Below are 22,364 nucleotides of genomic sequence, written 5' to 3' on the forward strand. Positions count from 1 at the left end.
GATCACATTCACCCAATTCAGAATCTTAATATAAAATTATAATAAGGCCTGGTTGTAATCTGGATGATTTTGGAGAAAGTATTAAATGAATATTTAATAGTCGGTGTCTTATTATGAACATATTTACAAGAAAAGTTGCAAAAATGTTTGTGAATGCTGTCAATCACAGTTCTTAGAAAGACTGAAAATCGGAACCGACCAAAATCGGAATCGGTAGGTCAGACCCCTCAAAAATCGGAAATTGGAATCGGCTAAGAAAGTTGAAATCGGTGCAAGTCTAAAAAATTTGCAATTCACAATTAACTTTTTAATAGATTTAGCTCTTGCTAGCTGTCTATTTAGGTTTTTCCCAATTGAACGCAGGGCACTCAGGGAACACATGTCTTTGGGAACATAGGACTCTAGGACCATGGGACTTTGGAACACAGGATTCTGGGAACATAGGACCTTGGGAAGATAGGACTCGGGGAACAAAGGACTTTGGGACGATCGGACTCTGGGAAAATAGGACCTTGGTAACATAGGACCTTGGGAATTTAGGGCCTTGGGAAAATAGGACTCTGGAAACATAGGACCTTGATAACTTAGGACACAGGGAATTTAGGAACATAAGACTCCTGGAACATAGGGCCTTGGCAATGTTGGACTCTGGGAACATAGGAACTTGGGAACTTGGGACACAGGGATATAGGACCTTGGGAAAACAGGATCCCAGAAAAACAGGACTTTGGGGACATAGGACTCTGGGAACATATAACCCTTTGTAATATTCCCATTATTTGCCAAGTAGATCTGGCAACATACGACCCTGGGAACATAACATCAATCCGATCTAAGACGCTCTTTTCACAGAAATTACACGTACCTATGGCATAATATTTCTGTACAGTAAAGCAATCGTCAAAAAGTCAGATTCAGGTCTTAACTCAGTTTTGACCAATTATGTAACTACTGCGTTTTGCCCTCACTATGGACTTCTAAATGCTACTAAAGATATTGTTTCTGCGAGTCAGGCCAATGCACTTCACCTACAGTATGGGAGAAGGTAACAATGAGGGTGAATGGACTGTGATTTCAGGTGAGGTGTTTGTGTGTCAGGTTTTGTAATTTTTAAAAGGCTGTGCTACTGGAAAATGAAGTCGTAGATGGGTGGGTGGGGGGTTGGGGGTCTAGGTGCTTCTGTTTCACTGACGACCCACCCTTTTGAGCTGTTCCTGCAACTGTTCCCGCAGGGACTCGGGACAGTTATGAAGCTGGTTCTTCAGCTCAGCGTAGCCCTCCTGGAGGCTCTGCAGGGCCCGGCGCTCAGCCTCAACATTAGCCCTCTCCTAGAAAGACACAACACACACCCACACACAGAATGGATGGACGAGGGGAGAGACAGGACAGAGAGAGAGAGAGAGAGATAGAGAGAGAGAAACACACTGCTCAAAATCCACGCCATGCAAATCAAAAAGCTGCAAAGTATTAGCAAAAGACACGATGTGACAGATTTTTAGGGCTTGGCAGGGCAAAGAAAGTAGGTGCTGAGTTGTCCCACTTGCATTTGAGTGCTTACTAAAGACTTGCTAAAATCATTGTGTGTCACTGATGACTATGGGCTATAAATATCCTGAAACAAACAATATATCTGCACAAACAGAACTTCAATAGGCTGTGAGAAAATTGTACCATAAATTACCTGACATTTATTGGCCCCAGAACGTTCATAAACTCACAAACAATACTCCTGAACAGTGTTACTCTGATGGTAGTGACTCTGTCTAAGTTAAAGAACAGACACTTCATGTCTCTAAGGTGCTGCTCCTGTTTCAAGCTCAGGAATCGATCGATAACTACTAACTTTGCCGTTATGGGCTGCGTTGGAGCTGGGGCGGCTTCAAGGGAAGCTCAGATGAAGTAGTTCTAAGAGGCTCCTCTGATTCATTTTTATACCATAATGTCAAAAATCTTTTAGTGAGTAGTAAAACCACAGGTTCAGGGTGAATTTTCTACTAAAACCTGGGGTCTTCATGTCAAACGTTGATCCAACTTCATGAGAAGGATTCTCACATAAGATATCTTGTGTTTTTGGACATAATTAGGTACAAAAGTCCAAGAAAGCTAAATACTATGATTCAAGCAATGACTGGCCTTAAAGATTACGAGATCCGATATTCAGCATTTTTGCGATTATTGTGTTTTGTTTTGTTTTTTTTTTGTTTGTTTGTTTGTTTGTTTTAAATTGAATTGCAGGTGAGATGCATTACTTTAAAAATGTGGAACTTTGGCTCAATGTCCCGCCTACAACTCAATCTGACTAGTTACACATCACGAGTAATACATCACACCAATAATACGTCAAGGAGCCCCATTTGCCAAGCCAGCACCCCATTTTGGGGGAAAACTTGCAGCTTGAGGTTAAATGCTAAAAAAAAACTGCTGTGCAGCAGGTTGTAAAACAAATAAACATACAAATCTATCATGGATTCTCTATGCTGAAGTTGGAAAAACATGTTTATAGTAGGGCTGGGCAATATGGACAAATTAAGTATCACAATATTTTTGACAATATTTATTTTATTTTTGAGATTTTTAATCTTTAATGTGGATATAATGATTGTGTGGGTAAAGCTAAATAATAGAACAGTTGAAACATCTGGTAAGTTCATTAAATGCCATCACTTTACCGTAACATAGCCATTAAAACCAGGAAAAGACACTAATATCTTCATAAAGTGATATCCAAATCTAAGATGATATATAGTTTCATATCACAATATTGATATATCGACATGTTGCCCAGCCCCAATGCTGCTGGCAGCGCCATGCACTTTTTTGTTTTAAGTTAATGTTGAAAAGTTTAATTTAATTAAACATATGCTTAAAAGCGCTTCAAGAAAATGATTTGCTGATATCAGAAGTCTGCCACGATACGATTTCGATTCAGTTCAATAGATGTCAGACAATGTCAAAGGTGTACCTTAAATAAAGATTATAAATAATAATAAAGATTGATATTTTCGCTTTGGATTAATAATATGGGATTGTTGAGCAGTGAATCTATTGATCCAGACTTAGTAGTTTAGTAATAGTGTAGGAGGGGAGATGACACTGATATTATATTGAAAGACAGGTTTCAATCTTAGCTTACAGACTCAACAGTCATGAATGACACATTTAAACCCAGAGGAACCCTTACAGGGACACTGAGGAGACAAACACCAAACTTTTTACAAGAGCTGTCTTTATAAAAGTTTAACAACCAAAACTTATTTCTTGCTACAGTTAAAATGTGGTGTGTGTTGGTAAAAAGAAAAAAGAACTCCCATAAAACTAGTATAGAGAACATGCTAGCAGTTTCCCCTGTCCACTACCACAACACATTATTCTAAGTCTGCTGAGGAACCCGTGCACTACAGAACCAAAGACTACAGAGCCCCAGTAGTCACTGGAGGGCAGGTTTCTGGCCCACAGGGTCTGTCATGCAGACAGTGAGGAAACAGGCGAGAGGATCAATTGTGAGTGCTGAAGAAGCAGAGAAAGGATTAGGGGTTAATGGTCGTCATTAGTCCAGCTGAGGAGGAGACAGATGACCAGAGAGCAAACCGCTAGGGTGAAAACATGCAAGAGAGAATACCCAAGGAGCTTTATTCAGCCCTTTATACAGTATGACTTCATGTTCTGTATTTGTCTGCGCAAAACATTCAACCCTCCAAGTCAAGGATGCTTGGTACAGAGAGAAATGCTGACTCATGTAAGGACACCAACAGTGACGAACCAGTGGAGAATGTAAGACATCAAAGAAGACTGTTTAGGAGACTGTAAAAGCACAGGCAGTGAGTGTGTGTTTGTGTATGTACATGACCTCTGCAAAAATCTGAATCCTGTTTACTTGGATGTACAACCTTAATTCTGTTGGGGCGCTGCGTAACAACTTAATAAAAACAGAATGTAATGATTTGCAAATGCTTTTTGACTTGTATTCAACTGAACACAGTGCAAAGACAAGATATCTAATCATTGTATTCTGTTTTTATTTACGTTTTACACAACGTCCCAACTGTTTAGGAATTGGGGTTGCAACCGGCGGATTCAAACAAAGCATTTAAAACGTGAGCTCTCTGTACCTTGTCTTTCTCCCTCTGGATGGCGCTCTCCAGCTCGTCCAGCTTGTGCTGCAGCTGAGTGATGATGTCTGTCTCGGCCTCTATCTGGTCGAGCTCCGCCTGCCTCTCGCCCTGCAGCAGGGCGCGCTCCATCTCTGCCTGGAGGAGCAGACCCAACACAGTCAGGCACTGTCACTGGTGTACGGTACGACCTTTTAACATTTAATCAGTGGAGCTGACTGGTAGTGATTTATGTTTCACTAGTGGAAATGACATTTCAACATGTCAAAGTGTCAAGATGACATTTTGACTAGTTAAAGCTACTAAAAGGAGTTTTCAGCTGGTTATGAAACAGTCTCAGTTTATTACTGATGCCTCCATATGACCTACATAAGTTAAAGAGACCGTCCACCAGGAGAGGGCGACTATTTCTGTAGTTAATCTTAATGGCTGGGTCAGATTTTCTGTGAAATCAGATGAAACAAGCTTGTGTAACTTACAATTTCCTAGGCAGAGTTACAGTTAGCAGCATGTTAACCAGTTAAAAAGAACCAGAAGGAGATTTTAAATACAGATAATGTTCTTTCTGACTTTATGTTTTGTGGTTATTACAACAACCTCTGTCCACAGGGACCTCCTAAACCAAAAAAGTATTAAACTATCTATAATTTAATACTATAAAATAAGATATTTAATATATCTATGAAACAAGTTACAAAGACATGTTAAATATGTTTTCCTGTGTAGAAATTTGACTAGTCAAAAATTGAGTACAGGTGATTACTTTTTCATCAAGAATAACTACTTCAGATGTCAACAACTGAACTTCCACATGTTGAAAAAAGAATTTTGACCAGTGGAAATTCCCTTTTTGGTGTTGAAAATTAAACTCTGACTGGTTATAAAAAGAAATGTAACTACCTTAACTGGAAGTGATACTAGTGCAAATATAATTTTGACTAGTTACATTCTAACTAGTTATAATTTCAAGCTGACATACCAATAATTTCATTTGGATTAGTCATAACTGTTTGTATTTGAGTTCCTTTATGATATCTGTAATGTAAGAACAAACATCTACATTGAACATTTCCACTTCTCAGAATTGAACTATTAATATCAAGAATTAACATTCTTACCAGTGAGAAATTAACTGTAGATATCTTAAATTAAAGTTGCAACTAGTCAAAATGACATTATGGATCGATTTGGAATTACAACACGTCAACATTGAATTATAATCATCTGTAATAGAGTTTGGAAATAAGTCAATAGTAAAAGTTGAGTAAATGAAGGGACAGTTCACCCTAAATCTCTAGATTACATATTTGGCATGTAGTGCTGTTTATCCATCCAGATTGTTTTGCTGTGAGTGGCAAAGTTTCAGAGAGAGATGTCTGCCTTCTCTCCGGTATAATGGAGACAAGATGGCACTCGGCTTGTGGTGCTCGAAGTGCCAAAACAATACATTTGAAAAACTCAACAGCAATCTTTCCAGAAATCACAACCCGGTTGCTCAAGATAATCCACAGACCTTGTTGTGATCATTTTCATGCAGGAATTATTTTATATCTAGCAGAAAAAACAATAGTTCTGATAGATTCTAAAGTAGCAGAAAGTTTTTTAAATGTATTTTCTTTGGCACTTTGTGCTTCACAAGCCAAGTATCAATTAGTCCTATCATAGTGGAGACATATATTGATTTTGGGATGAACTGTCCCCTTAAGTTACAGATAACTACAATGGATATTTCCACCAACAAGAAATGATTTGTTGATATCCTTCATTAGCCACAAGTCAGATTAACACTGTGGATGTGTTTTGTTGGAATTCTAACTTGTCAAAAATCATTTGTAAAATGGTAAAATCAAACTGTGAACCAGGCTCTGTATTTAAGTTTTCCATCACTGGGTTTAGACTGGAGTCAAACAGTATTCCAGGAGCATCCCCTGTCTGCAGTCTACCTCTTGTTTGGACTCCTGCAGCTGCTGCTCCAGCTCCATCAGCCTGGTCTTGAGCTCGTCGATCCGAGCGAGAACGCGAACCCGCTCGTCCTCCAGGTATCCCAGCTCCAGACGACCGGTGCTGCCTGAACTGGATGAGTCCTCGTGCTGCAGGGAGGGTGAATACAGGAGGTCAGGTTATCAAGTGAAGAAGTGAGGCACAGGGACGATACCTGCCAGATACTTTAACACGAATCACAAGCAGGGCGACCTTAACATAAACCTGCTGTACTGTGACATTCTCATCCGTTTACACACAAGTATTTCAGAATTACTTTATGATCACTGTTATTACTTTCAAACTGATTTGTGATTCACTGGTGTCAGTTTCAGTTAATTTCCCAGCCTACCAAAAACAAAACTCTGTTTGTGCAATGGTTAAAAATGACTGGATAATGGTGCAGTAAAGCCCAGTCTATTGGCAGCTTGAATAAAAAAAATGCTGGCATTAAGATACCCTTACTTGTCACAACAAACAAACAGAGACACAAGAAATAGACATTAGGGAAAAAAAAACACAGAAAGGAGGTGACAGATAAATGAGAATCATGCAGGAGCCGTGTAAAAACAGAATTCCTGTTACTTAAAAAGCCTGTAGCTCCCCCACAAACAGCCCACACAGCCAATGAACGTGAATTTAAAAAAAGAGAGAAAGATGCAGGGAGTAGCTTACTGTAGCTCTGTGAAGCTGATGTATTCTTCTACAGACTGTTTTTCAACTACATACAGACCTTTCTGCACTATTTAACACAGTGTACACTTTCATCTTCACCCCTAACACTTTTTTTTTTCTGGTCATGCAGGGTCACTGATACGTAGGACAGAAGTTAAGCATGCATGATGTTCATATCACATCCATCCATATGAAACAATAGGATAAATAATAACAGCAACTCCAAACAAACATACATAATATCTCCAAACATCAACTAGTTTGATAGGATTGTATGTGAGGAGTCAACATGTGAAGTATGTTCTTCTTTAGTATGCAGACGTGTTGTGTAACTGTTTACACCAGTTGCTTTAATCGTAATTCACAGATTTTCATGTCGATCTAACACTGCACTCTATTTTAAGGTCTAACTCAATGCTTTTTAAGAACTTTTGTACAACAAATGTGAAAGTCTTTCAGAATAAATTACGCCTTGCTTCATTCCTGTCAGTGCAAACACCTTTTGAACGTATCTGTCTCCCCATGTTGGTTCATCCCTAGGTTGAAGAAGATAACAAGAAGATGACACAGCCAGATGCCAACATCTGTAGGTAGCCAGTGTAAGCTAAACTTATTAACTGTCTAATACTAAGTAATGGAGACTACTGAGCGTTTTATCGTATGCTACTGTGTATGACTACTTTCCCCATTGGCCTTAAACGCACCATCTGCAAATTTAATACCTACTGCAAATCTGGATAAATCAGAAACAATTTATAGCCAGAATTTCTTTGATTTTAAGGACCTTTAAAGACTTTTAAGTCTGTAAGAACTGTGCATTATTTGGTCGTCATGATGTGAAAAAGAAACAGAGTGACAGAGCAGAGGATACAAGATCCCGGCAGTGAAGTTACTAACAGGAGATCCATCAGATGGTGACTTGGCCTGTGATTCATTCTGTTATGTATTATGTTCAAACAGCTCTGCAGTCTGTTGTGAAAACAGCGAAGAAACTAAACAGCTGGGTGCTTTAATGGACTGGGAAAAATCTGAATCTTTTGTTCTTGAGAAGTTTGCTCTGTCCAAGAAATCTTAGGAATTTTGTACAAAGATTAAACAATGGACTTAGTACTTCTGTATTGGATTTAATGTATACAACATGCTCTGAGTAAAAGTGAATATAAACCTGAGCCTCAGTGGTCAATGAGGTGACGATGATGAGAGATAAAGCTTGTATGATATGATCAGACAGTCAGATGTACTGGCTAATATGACAATCACTACTGAACAAATTCTAGTTCCTTTCCTCAGAATCCCATGGTATTCGTCTCACTTTAAGAACCACTGGTTTAGCAAAGCCAAGCACATCATTTGCACATGCTGGTTCCACAGCGGCATGCAGAGCGTCTTTGTTGGGAAAGACGCGTTCCCTCTGACCTGTCTGTCTCCATTGTGCAGTGCTGATGCTGTGCTGGGAGCAGGAGATGTCCTCACCTCCTGATGAGTGCTCTCTGTACTACTACACTCCTCCTTCAGGTTCTCCTCGTCGCTCTCCCTCTGTCTCTGCAGCAGACGGAGCGCGGCCGAGGACGGCGTCCCTCCCAGGACGTTCTCCATGGAGGGCCGCCGCCCCAAGCCATCTGTCAGCCCGGGGAAACCCATCCTCCCCTGGCCCAGGGGCTCCAGGCTGGTGGTCTCTCCTTTGTTGTACTCAGCACAGAGATTCAGGATGGTCTCTAGCCGCTGTCTCTCCTAAGGAAAAACACAGACACAAGCACAGAGGGACGTCAGATTGCTCTTTGTCTCACTTCTTCCAGCAACAGAGTTTGCATCTAAAACACATCTTCAGACTCTTAGACATACTGTAACTGTGAAGGGATATGTCGGATTAGTAGATGGTGGTAAACATGCCTTCAGTTTAGCATAGGAGAGAAGAGTATCAGCATGGCAGACAAGCAATATACCACCGTTTACAGGGTCAGCAACAAAATGTATTTGAGCCACTTTAAAAAGGACTGTCTAAAGAAATCAATATCAGTTAAAGTGTACACTATATTTAGAATATTTTCACCACTTCACCTTGTTGCCAGACAGCCTTTTCAGGCAGGAAATCACTATTATATAACTCAAATATCTCCTGTGTTCTATTTGGTAAAATTACTGATTTTGCCAATGGAGTCTGGTTCAACAAGACAGTGATATTTATATAGCAGTGGATTCCCATCTGAAAAGGCTGTCTGATGGCAAAGTTAAGTGGCGAAAATATTCTCAATAAAGCATACACTTAAACTGACAGTCATTTTTAAGGCGGGCCCTATCTACAGCAGTACATGCTTAGCTTTTGTGCTGGTACTCCCGCTCCTTCTTCAAACTGGGGGCATCTACTGCAGGTAATACACTGACTATGGCCCTCATATACCCCATGTAAGCCTACATCAGTCTTAGGTCCCTGCTGTCTCATTTCCTGTCTGCGCGCTGGTCGGTGGGGCTGAAGCAGCAACTGATGACAATCTGAAGATGGTCAGCTCAGACAGGGGGGCAGAGAGCCTGATGCTGTGTGGCTATTTCCCTCAGAATGAAAAAAGTCTATCTGCCATCTCCCAAACATCCTATTTGACTGAGCTGAATTCAATTAAACCAACCAGACTGATGAGAGCTAGACTAATATTCTATATATCAACTTGTATGTAAATACTAACAGGTGTTTTTGCACTGATGCTACTGTTAGCTGATATTTTTCCTGAATGGATACTAAATTATGGCTCAGTCTCTGTGAGGGCAGACATGAAGTCTGCCATGACTCCTCTCACCCCTGAAACAACACTGCAGCCCAAGCTGCCCTCTCCCCTGGGTGCTGCATGGCAGTCAGACTCTGTGACTGGTTGTCTAGCTGTCACTATGAGGGGGGTCAGCCCACCTATGGGGGCCCCAGCAGACCAGGCCGCCGGGGTGACCCCTGAACTCTAAATGTCAGCTGCTGTCTGCTGCTGTACCCCTCTGCTGCAGACACAGCGTCTCTGAGGTCAACACAGCCACACAGCAGCACCGGGGGCCTTAAAGGCACGTACATCAGATTCAGAGACAACCAGCTCCTTTACTGTATGCTGGTGAAAATTCTGGAAAAGCTAGCCCCCTTTACTGGACATAAAACCCACTAATATCTGGCTTTTTATCATTTTTTATCTTTATCTATCATCTCCAGCTAATATCATACTGGTCAAACTATAGCTCACTGGTAACTCCCTTCCATAGAAGTGAATGTTTTGCTCTTCATCAGTGGAGGAGGGTTTGGAGCCGAATACGTGCTCTCATGGTCTGTTTGTTGTTGTGTAGGAACACTTGGCAGCAAAACTCTTCACACCCGCAAACAAATGCCGTGGTGGATCCTCTCCCTCACGCTGCAGAGAGCAGAGCTTTCCCACTGAGGGAGCATCTGCATGATGAGGAGCTGCAGCCCCACTATTAGCTTCAACCTGTAATCTGGGACCAGTTAGCTTTTAACTGAGTGGGTGGGTTAAAAGACCCCTTTGGGCTGTGGAACAGTGCCGTGCATTCACCAGAAAAAGAGTCCAACTTCAAACATTTACTGGCAAGTCTACAACTACGAGTCCTCCCACTCAACATCTGCTTGAACGTACACATAGATTAGACCACTCAGAGTCCGGACGCCCCGTCTCGTTTTTTTTTATCAAGAAGGCTGATTGAAAGGTGGCACTCGTCATTGTCTCATTTGATTGCCAGACAGCCTTGAAGCTACCGAACCTGTGTGATGGATGGGAAGCAGGATCACAGACACACATCACACCGTTAAATGTGTTTGGCCACAACATAAATCAACTTGACGCAGCATCAAATTTGCCGCCTGACATATGCAAACTAAAATTACACTCCAAATCAACTGCATGTTGACAGATTTGCGTGAATCCCAAATTCTCTATTTTATCATGTGGGTTCTTTAAATACCAGAGGTATTTTTATGTTTTGAGGTTGTTGCTGCCACAGGCACTAAAATCCTTCAGTTTATAAGTCTGGAGGTCTCTCTGTAGATATCATTAGCAGGTTCCTGAGGGCTCTGAGAACCGGCTGGGAAGGAACAAGGTGGTACACAGCACGTCAGTGTGTTAATCCAAACCTTTTCACTAGACGCCAAGCTCACTCCCATGTCCCAGTTGGAAACACTGAGGTTTTGGCTTGAACAACATAATTCCACAATAGTTCAATGAAGCTATGCAAATACAGGCCTTCCTGGTTCGCCCTGGTGAATGACTAAGAAATATTTCCAAAAATATAGCAAATAGTTTCTCTTTTTTAAATCAGCCTCACAAGCCTATCAAAAAAGGTTTCCCAACCATTAACCTGAAATCTAGCATGAAAAAATTCACTTCTCCCTCTGTAAAAAGCATGAAAATCTGGGTTTACTCACTCTCATGATGGACACTGTGAGAAGTAACGGCTCAAACCTTGAAATGAGGCACGCAGTGAAGCCAAGACAGCTTGGCCGAAAGACAGATGAACAAATAGCGGCCTTTAAGAGCCGGTAACAACCCCCCCACCCTCTGTGACACCACCGTAACAACAAACCCCCGTCTTCTGGGAGGATGACAGAGCTCCACGGCAACATTCAATCATCTGCTGTTAACAGAAGCTGTTCGCACGCAAAACAAAGTTTTTATACTGATTCATATCTGAGCTGTTTCCATGGTTACAATATGGCAGGTATAAAAAGTGTTTTACCTTGCTGTATGTTAAACAAAAAGATTTCAAATGTACAACACTGGTGCCAAAATATTTATGCATTCACAGTATTGTGAACTTTTTTGGGTATCTGCAGGTTTCAGGAGGCCAAATTAAATCACTAACTCACTAATTTCCAAACAATAAATGCAGAAACCAGGAAGTTACCTGTCAAGAAACACAAAGTCCCTCTACTCAATGAATGTAACCATTTAGGTCAGTGGTACTCAAACTTTTCTCAATTATGCACACCATTTGAAGCATTATGGGTAACAAAGAAAGCCTATATAAAGTGGTACAACACATTGCTGTGTTCCTTCCTTTTTCACTTCTTTCTCTCTGTTTTTGGATGTATTACTACAATATTTCGACCACAAATCTATTTCCTTGATTTTTGTCTGCATCAAAACTGGTCACAATTAATATGATTGCATTTGTTACTTTCATCTTCTGTGAGGTTTTACAGCAATGGACAGTTTTTGGTGGTTAAAAATCGCATTGAACACAGGAATACTGAACATAAAATATGGTTTAATCAAACTTACATTTCCATTTTTTATTGAACTTATTATTGTACTATTGTATTATCTTAAATACTCTCTGCAGTACTCAAAAGTAAAGCTGCAACAATTAAACAATTAATGAATTATTAAATTAACCGCCAACTACTTTGATAATCGATTAATCGGTTTGAGTAATTTTTTAAGAAAAAAAAGCCAAAGTTCCACAATGCGGCTTTTCCCCCCAAACTATATTAAGTCAAACCATGCCATATCTGTTTTGTGAATGTTTAATCAAAATATAGCGAGATAACAAGCTAAACTGATGTTCACACAAATTCTACCAAAAGCAAATGATCAATTTCTAATTGATATCTGTTGAAATAATAAGCAGTTTTCACATGATCACCACAGGAGATGCTCCATCACCTGAAGTCTCTACATCAATTACACTTTAATTCGATCTGGTATGAAAAAGGAGAGCTGGTTTTTATGACTGTTGCACTCTGTAATATATTTAACCCTGGATGCATGCGAGTTTCCCGACTCATTTTTGGAGGTACATCAACTAAGTTTTCATTTGTGATTGCTTCCAGAGCATCCTATTCCACTTTCTCCTGAATTACACTTTTATTTTTGACTGATTAAAGCTGATCTGTATCTGTTGGCAGTTGAAACAGCTTCTGTGAGCCCTGCTGTGTCACCAGGGCATCAAGAGAAAAGCCAAGTCACAAGTCTGAAACCACCAACAATGTGATACGCACACACAAACACATACAGCTTAATTTAGCTATGTTTGCTAAACATCTCCTGCAAAGCAGTGTAGTCATACACTTAAGCCTGTGAACACACATAAACTTTCCTTCTGTGATTCATCACTGAAGTCAGCTTCGCTAAATAAATAGCAACAACTGACTCTGTGATTTCCTCTATACGGTGTAGTAGAACAAACTATCAATGAAAAATGCAAAGTAAAGTGAATCCTGGAAATTTGTCTTCTTTATAAATTTTTTCAAGACTATTGGTCACCGTCAGATAAATAAAAGCAGGACAAATGAGCAATAAAAGCTTACAGTAGGCAGGTTACATTAGGTTAGTGTAAATCCTATACATGTGAGTTTTTACAGAAAGCCTCATTGCAGGGTTAAAGGCCTCCAGACTCAGCCTCTGTGAGAAGGGAGGGGGCGAAACTTCCAGACAACCGTGAGCTCGTGGAGGAATGCCTGTTTCCCAGAGTTCTCTGAGCCGCGGCCTGAATCCACCCCCAGACACCAGCTCGCACATTCCACAGCCCTCCACGGCTCACCTAGTGGGTGGCTCTCGTGACAACTGGTTTGATGAAGACAATTTGAGGCTGAGGCTGCTGCTCATGATGTGTCTTTTGACATCTGACTGCTGCCACAATTGTAAGACGGTGACTTGCAAAAGAGAGCCCAACCAAGGTATGGGGTCTACACATACGGACACGCAGGCCCCATGTGCACGCCACCATGTTTCACAAAAAACATGTCACCCTCAAACGTACCTGGATAACCATGTGGTTGCAACAAAACAATGCAGATGAAACAAAACCTTACAAAGGTTTCATTTATAATACAACTAAAAGCATTTTCTCTGGCCCAAGTGTGGCAATTACAGGATAATGGCACATCGAACTTCTTGATTTAAAAGATTCTGTGGAGACAGTTGCTTTAAAGGGATCTCAAACTCAAATCAGACATGTTTCCATCAGGATATTTCTACGCCTGATACTTCAGATGCAGAAGTACTACTTTAGAAAAGGTTACTGGAAAAGGCAAAATTCAAAAAACCCTTCAATCTCAATTTTGCAAAAAGTTTCCACGCTCAGTTGAAAAGAAGATTTAATGCTCTTAATGGGAGATGGAAACACTTTTTCCAAAGTAAGGGTTAGGGTTCTTTTCATTTTTCTTTCATAGAGAAGTTTTGATCCTTCTTCTTCTTTCGGGTTATTGACAAAAAAAATGGTATTGTTTCAGTTTTGTGACCTCTACTTATTCTGCTGTGTTTATTACAGCCATGTGTGACATAGGCTATACCATCAACTTCTGACAAAACGTCACTTTATTCAGGCAAATGCAGCTACTCAACTTTTTTCTTCCCTTTTTTTTCTTTTTTGCAACATTTCAAAAGTACTTGTTCGCTTGAGCACAGCAAGTTATGCACATCTTGCTAAATTTAAAATAAAAACTAAAAAGCAATTTTATTGCTCTTGACATGTGGGGGCCTTTTTTCCTTTTCTTGTGAGCTGGATACAGCCTCAAGATGTGCTTAGTTTGAGGGACCTTCTGTAAAGACTACGCACCATTATTACATAAGAAAATTTACAACGAGTTGCATGGGAGCACAAACTGGAAAAAACAAACATGTCTCCTGGTGAGATACAATGGGTTTACTTGTCTTTACTGCTGCGATAAAATCACTTAGATTTGTAACGGTTTCAAAAGTAGAAAAGAGTAAAGTCGACAGACTGACTCATAAATGTCAGTTATACAAGAATCTCTATATAAAGTTTGCAATATTAGCCACCGTGAGCTTCAGGTCATAACAGACCGGGTAGGTCTCTAGTGTATTAACAGAGAAAGGCATTTAATGTGTAAGAAGACTGTGCTATTTCATCTAGGGCTGTGATGATAACTCTATTACTGTAATACCACGGTGACATGATATCTACTGCGGAGTTCCAGACCATCATCACCTCAAATTTTATGTTGTAGGGTCAAAAGGACACTGCTGTTCAACACCGGATTACAAAGCTTATGAAAGGGATACAATCTCATTGGAGAGGTACAACGCTAGCATTAGCATTAGTCGAACGTTAGCATTTCCTGCTCAGCTTACTTCAGACTGACATTTTATTGCCGAGTTTAAGTTTCTGCTCCGCTACGTGCAGTTCCAGTTTTATGCCCCCAAAAAAGCACCCCTGTCATAAAATGCATCTCCTGTTAAGGTTATGGTTGGGGGTGCTTTTTTCAGCGAGGAGCTCTGCCAGGAAATGCACCCCCTGCTATCTCCCACTATAATAGATGCATTTTGGCAGTCAGCAGCTCTCTCCTTCACTTGCACGCCGCACACACATTGCCCTTTTCCTAAAGAAGCAAAGCTTATGACAGTAAGCTTCAATAAAGTCCAATAAAATGTGGTCATAAAGGCAGTCGCAGTAAATCACCATCCTGTGGGAATATGTTGCTCTGTCACTGCAGTAAAGAAAAATCTATAATTTTATCTTTGAAAAGTTACATAATGTGGCTTTAAACTCATTATGGAGTATCATTTAGTCACCCGCTGTCTCTTCTTTGTAGTATTTTAATGGATGTAACAATGTTGTTTTGTTAAACATAATAAATGTGCAGTAATTAGAAATAAATCCATTCATTTAGTCTCATATCTACTGTAGAGTTTTCTCATGTGACATCCTACATCTCTGTCAGTTTTTGCTCATTTAGTCAGCATGGTCTCCTCACTTTACTCTTTACTTTCTGTATTTTCATCCTCCCAGCAGTCAGCATCTCTTCCTCATGTCTCCCTCTCTCCCCTGAGAGTCAGCGTCTCCTGTTTTCTCCTCATGCCCTTTAATGTTCCTCCCTCCTCTTCCCCTCCTCCTTCCCCGAGCACCCCGGGGCCATTCCCCCGTCTGTGGACCTTTGATCAGAGGCAGTTACTTTAGTGTTAAGCCGTATTCTTCTTTGCCGCGTTCACCTACGTCACAGGCGTAAACACAAATCTCACGCGCGTACTGTTTCGAGACGAAGCCGGGAAAGTTCAACAAAGCCTTATTCTCTACATATATCTGCAAGCGCTCCGTAACAGTCTGCAAAACAAACCCCATTCATGATCAGACTCTGATCCTTGGAGGCTTCGTCGTGCTCAGGTCCCAGGGGAGGAACAAACAGATGATCCTAACAAGAGATATTTCTATTTTATTTGCTGCTGCTGCTGTTTTTTTCCTCCCCCTGTGGAACACATAAGCATCAAAGCCAGGCAGGGGGAGAATAGGACAAGGAGGCTCTCCGGCGGCAGCCAACCTCTCTGAATAACAAGCTGGTGGTCCTCCATGTTGATGTCACTGGCACTGATCTCAAGATGAAACTATGGAGCGGTTGCTCCCGGTGGGGGCGGTTGGCATTTAAACCGCCGAGGCTTCCGCTTCGACTGGGATCCAAGGCCCGGAGGCATCTCTAAAGTGACGACCGGGTTCCAGTTAACATGTCAAACACTTCCAGCATAGAGATGAGAACATCAAAGACTAGATACAGTGATTAAAGGCAAGATGGGAGTTGTGTTTTTCACATTCACTAAACACTGCTGCAGATAATAAGCAGGCTTACAGCTTGATTATTGTTATAGGACACAGATAAGACCAAGTCTGCAAGACCTGCAGTCGGTTGCATCAGCTTTGTTCAGTTAAACAATTTGCTGTGCATGAGAAATTAAGAGATTAAATATCAATATACCCCCAAAAACTGTGAGTCAATAGCAGCTGGTTGGTACAGTAGTGAAGTGCTGTACTGTATATATCCATGTGAGAGTGTTTAGCCAGAGGAGATTTAGAGATACCAGCCAAAGTAAACAGCAGCACCAAGCAAGGAGCTGCTCAGCTGTCAGACTGGAGGATGCACACATCCATCTGGAGCTCAACAGCAGGTTACTATCCAATTATAATGCATGTTTAACATTAGAATAACTGACAGCAAATGGAAAACTATTCTTTATTTTTCCAAATAAGTTTTTTGAACATGCATTACACTGAATTCTGTTGTGGAATTCTGGAGCAGTGAGTTTATCAGTAAATTCTTCATTTTATCCAGTCATGTTATTGATGCTATTCATTCAACCAGTTAAAGACATTAAAATGTCTAAAAACTACTAAATGGATGTTATATATGTTGCTGTGTTGTGTACATAGATTATCCCAAATGTTTCAAACAGTGTTAAAACTAAGGATGTCATGAGAACCAATACTTTGGTACTGAGTTGGTACCAAAATTTTGAAAAAGCAGCGGTAGTTGTTTTCTTGCAGTCCTGTAGGTACAAGACACGCAATTCCTGTGGTCAGGGCAGACACAGCACACACACTTACAAGTAATTAGTGTTACACAATATGGTGACAAAGTCATATTGTAGTTATTCTGACTGAAACTGCAATTGTGATATGCGATGCGATTAGAGGGAATGATGATGTGGTGCCGCAGAGGTGTCTTTGTTTAGTACAGATTCCTTAAAAAAAACAATAATTGTTTTTCAGTGTGATTGAGAATAATGACGTAAAAATAATCTTTTCCTCTAATATTGCAAATCATATCGCAATTGCAATATCAGTGAGAATAACTACAATTAGAGATTTCTTCAGAGTTGTTCAGCCCTACTAACCAGTTTCACTTTAAAGGCACAGGTAGTGATACTGCTATTGTAATTCTTTAAATGGATAGTTCACCCAAAAATGAAAATTCAGTTGTTATTTACTCACCCTCATGCTGATTGAAGGTTGGGTCTAGTATTTTAGTCCACAAAACACTGCTGGAGTTTCACAGGAAAACAGCACTTTAGAATCTCTCAAACAACGGAAGTGAATGGTGACCAGTTTTCAAATGGGGAAAAAGACAGCAGGAAAAATCATAAAATGCCTACAGACTGCTTGTCTGGTGTAATCCAAGTCTCTTAAAGTCCTGACATGCTTTACACTTGTGCGCACATAGTCACACCACACAAACCGCGTTCAGAAGGTGTGCATGCACATGTGAACGTGGTTCCAAGCGAAGGATCTACAGTGACGATTCAGGTTAAAATCATGCTGTAAATGACATCTTTCAAATCAACTTGGCATGCTGGGGCTTTAGGAGACTTGGATTACACCAGACGAGCAATATGGAGGCATTGTATGTTTTTTTGTTTTTTTTTTCAGCTGTTTATTCCGTTTGAAAACTGGTCACCATTCCCTTCCATTGTTATGGAGACTCTGCAATGCCATTTTCCTGTGAAACTCCAGCAGTATTTTGTGGACTGAAAAAAACTAAACCTGACTTTCTAACAGCATGAGGGTGAGTGAATGACTTAATTTTCATTTTTGGGCGAACTATCCCTTTAAACAATACTTAACTCTAGCACTCATACTTCTCATACTCACCAATGAAGCTGATAGTGATAAAAGTCTGCTCTGTCTGCAGACAGACACCTGGTTATGATGTGGTATCATGTGAATAACTTCATAAAACTTGGACCGAAACCCACAGCAGCTTTTTCCATTTCCTTGCTAGTTCAATGGAAACAACAACAACAACAACTTCTATCTTTCTTGACTTTCCCCAACATTTGAACGACAGTTGACGATGTCATTTATTACATATTTCAGAATTCTACTGATTCATTTGGTTAGGTCATTTTTGAATGCAGCTACACAGCAAGTTCCTACCTGCCTGTAAACACATGTTACATATTTCTCAAGCTCAACTCATAAAATGTGCCATGGAGGAAAGCAGTGTGAAAGCTGCTCTTGTTAAGGACTGAGGCAGCAGAAAGCTGGTAACCACAGCATCACATGGAGGCAACAAGCCTCTCCAAACAGAACATATATTATATCCAAATCCAACCCGGAGAGCCCATCACAGGAAACATCAGCAGTCTATTTAAAATCCAGCCAGAGAGCAACAAGTGGCAGAGCTTTGTTAATATTAGCAGCGGCATCGGTTACCTTCATGAGAGCCGCCATGCTGTTGAGAAGGACCGGCTTCTCTTTGGCCAGAGCCAGCAGATACACCACGGCCTGCTCCCTGCTCATGCTTCGCCTCAGCGCTGGTACAGCCCTGCTGCCACCCAGCACAAGATACCGATCCATGACACACACACACACACTCAGGATCTGTATAGTACAGCTCTGCAGCAGGACTGGAGGATGTTGCTGCTCCAGCTCCTCCCATACTGTAAAGCGATTTCACAACTGGCTGTGCTACTTTAGGATGGATGGAGAGCGGCCTACCCCACCCCACCCCAACCACCACCTCAGCCCCCACCCCTTCTCCCTACTCAGGTCTTGTGAGAGGAGGTGTGAACAGAGTGGGCGGAGCCAGAGATCACAAAGTGGAGGGACTTCCTGGAGTGGGAGGAGGCTTTCTGGTCGGTTCCAAGAAAAGCAAAGGGGCTAACTTTATACACAGAGCGGAACTTGGGCTTCACCTGAAATAGGCTGATACATTTAATCCAGGCAAAAGGTAGAATGACTTTGGTTTCAGCTGTTAAATTCAGAAAACTTTGAAGTGTAGATTGCTGCTCTGAAACATGCTTTGAAGTGCTTTTAAGCTTAAAAGTTGGGTTGAGTTTGCTGCATATTTGCACATAATGTGACTGCTTGTAATTATTTCTCTTTTGACTGTTGAATAATGCAGCAGCAGCAGATAAAGGCAACGCTTTGAAGTGGTTTATAGTTCCACATAAACACGATTCTGTTGAAATGAATGGTGTGAGGGGTTTTTCCAGGAGGTAAAAGGAGGGAGGACACTGAAAAAGGTGTTGCTCAGTCTGATAACATTTGTCTGTGTGTGATACTGAGGAACAGACATGTGCAAGTTTACTTCCTTTTATATTGATCCTTTTTTATTATTGTTGCAACAATGTCAAACCCAAGAATTTTACTCAAGATGTAACATAAGATACACGAGATTTTGTGTTTTTGCATTTTAAGCATATTAAGACGGCATCGGAGCATAAAGTGTTTTACAATGCTCCGTGAACTTTATTTTCCAATGGAGAGCCAGAATGTTCAATATTAATCATTAACTGATGATTAATCGATTATTAAATTAATCCCAACTATTTCAGTAATTGATTATTATCATTTTGAGTCATTTTTCAATAATAAAAAAAGTATAAATTCTCTCAGTTCAGCTGCTCAAATGTTAATATATCCTGGTTTCTTTAGTCCTCTTTGACAGAGAACTGAATATATTTGTGTTTTGCACAAAACAAGACATTGTGAGGATTTTTCAGCATTTTTTGACATTTTACAAACCAAACCACTATCACTTAATCAAGAAAATAATTAACAGATTAACCAAAGTTGAAAATAATTGTTAGTTGCAGCCCTAATATATAATCATATGAATACATTCAGACAGAATATACAAATTAATCCAGAAATAACACAAACAGAAACTGCTGCATACAGTGATTGATTGTCTTCTTATTCAGCCAAGATTTACTGAATTATTTCAATATTTTATTTCAGTAGTTTTTATCTAACATGGAGCACTATGGGTCCTCATCATTTCAAAGCAATAAGACAAACAAGGGGACAGCATGACTGAAATTAGTTCAAATATTTTTGGTTCATTTACTCTTGAACAAATTTGAACCTGATTGGATCTAAAGTCTTTAGTGGTGAGGGGCTGAGTCTCCACTGTAGTACTGAACAGTTAGACGACCCCCTCTAGTGGAGAGGTCACACAACAACAGACAGCACTGCTGCAGTTAGGACAGACTCCTTACACTATTAAAAATATGATCCAGTGTCAAACAACTGGCTCCTCCAGTATGTTCTCTGATGACCAGTCAAACATTATGGAAAGAATAGAGGCAACAGCGCATCAAGTGACACGACGCGTCCTAATCTGGCACTTGTTTTCAGTAGACGAGGCATATTTGTTGGTGCTGTCTCAAGACTGGATTACTGCAGCTTTCCTCTGGACGGGTAGAGACACAGATTTATCGCTGTCCCAGATAAAGAGCCATCGAGTCTACTCGACTGTCTTATCTGTTGGCGCCTGTTTTAGTTTTCAAGCAGAAACAGTGAAGATCACAGTAATCTGCCTCAGCGCTGACACCAACATGCAAACGTGCAGGTTGATACTGCAGTCTAAACATATACTGCAGAAAACTATGTGCAATTCTGCCAAAACTCCCCTTCAGGTCAGCGGGTTTGTGCAGCTCTCTGGATCAGTGTAGGTGCAGGATATATTTGGCAGCCTACATGTAGGTGGGCAGGTTTGGTGTCCCGCAGTAGCTGGACATATTTAGTCGTGTACTGCAAGACGGCGGTATACACGGGTGGTGTTCTGTTCGACAGTGCGAGGGGGTATATTTGGTCCGCTGATCCTTGTGGACAGTTAGCAAAGATTCCAACCATGCAGGAAAGTCTTTTCTCTGCGTCACACACAGCCAACATTTGTGACATCCTGCTGGGCTGGAAAATGGCAGGGCAGAGCAAAGCGAGACGGGGGAGGAGAGGACAGAAAGGGATAGAGGAGACGGGGCGGGCCGGTTCAGGTTGTTGGTGGCAGTATGCCCTTATGATGATGATAAAGGCCAGAGTCTGACTGCCTTTTAAACTGCCACGCCATCAAATCTCTGCCTGAGGCCAAATATTCAGAACTGATATTTCAAGGGCAATTCCACAAAAAAAAACCCTCATGTCCGCAGAGACTTGAGTGTCCGGGAATAAGCGTCATGTATTGCCTTTATTAAAGATGCATTGAGCAAGCTGTGACCTTCACCGACCTCCAGGAGAAACCAGTACGGATTGCAACAACAGATCTGCTTCTCCACAGGACTCTGGCTGAGTCTGCGCCCCTCCCTGCCACCAGCACACCATCAAGTCCAGTTAGCTAATGAGAGTGGAAATCAAAGAGGAGCTCTTCACAAAGACATAATGGTTGTTTCATTGTGTAAAATAAGGCTGTACCTTTTTCTGAAGCCTTAATTCAGGTTTTCAAGTCAAGCTTCGGATGTCTGTTGTCATATTTTACATCATCAGACTGAAAAAAATAAATATCTTTGAACAAAATCCTGTTTGAATATAATCACTCTTTTTTGCAATTAAATTAACTTTCCTTTCCTTGAGCTCTAAAAATAAATAATAAATAAAAATAAATGAGTTTTAACTTAAAAGTTGAAGTTAAAGTTAGTGTCCTTAAAAATCTGTGTTCAGTGACTTTTCTAGCCAAATAAACTTATATTAATTCAGTTGTACCTGAGAAACAGGTTCAATAAACTCAAGCTGTTAAGTTGAATCAACGACTCTTCAGTCACACTGATGAACATTACAATCAAGTTTGATTTGCTTTTACATTTGCTCAGTTGGAAAAGTCAGTTCCTCATTTTACACAAAGAACTTAAACTGCAGCTGCTCCTGTTGGAGCTACTCTGTTCCAACGTTGGCACAAAGACAATATGTCAGACTGCTCCCAGTGAATTTATTATATTTTAGGAGTAAAGGATTGCAGACTGAATTCAGCACTAAACTTCACAGTGGTTCCCAGTTTTTTCATCATGAAAACAAGAAACCAGGACTTATCTTAAAGTGTATTGCAGACACACCTTAAGTTTCCCACTGTAAAAAAGGAGGGTCTCAAAACAATGCATGCTGGGAAGTCTGCTATTA

General features: G+C 40.7%; 1 protein-coding gene across 26 annotated transcripts in view; it reads right to left on the reverse strand.

The window, feature by feature from the left end:
- The window catches only part of phldb1b (pleckstrin homology-like domain, family B, member 1b), a 178,455-nt gene that overhangs the window by 36,756 nt on the left and 119,335 nt on the right, over positions 1-22,364 (reverse strand). For 21 of the 26 annotated variants that reach the window (XM_084716847.1, XM_084716855.1, XM_084716859.1 and 18 more), the window contains 4 exons: positions 8,181-8,495; positions 6,053-6,199; positions 4,110-4,247; positions 1,200-1,328 (listed from right to left, as the gene is read on the reverse strand). In XM_084716847.1, the coding sequence (XP_084572973.1) occupies positions 1,200-1,328; positions 4,110-4,247; positions 6,053-6,199; positions 8,181-8,495 (729 nt within the window). The remainder of the gene's footprint in view (positions 1-1,199; positions 1,329-4,109; positions 4,248-6,052; positions 6,200-8,180; positions 8,496-22,364) is intronic. The other 5 variants (XM_084716861.1, XM_084716870.1, XM_084716871.1 and 2 more) reach the window with 3 other exon arrangements.

This window comes from Lutjanus erythropterus, chromosome 4 (assembly GCF_056507025.1).
Source record: "Lutjanus erythropterus isolate fLutEry1 chromosome 4, fLutEry1.hap2, whole genome shotgun sequence".
NCBI classification, from domain to species: Eukaryota; Metazoa; Chordata; class Actinopteri; order Lutjaniformes; family Lutjanidae; genus Lutjanus; species Lutjanus erythropterus.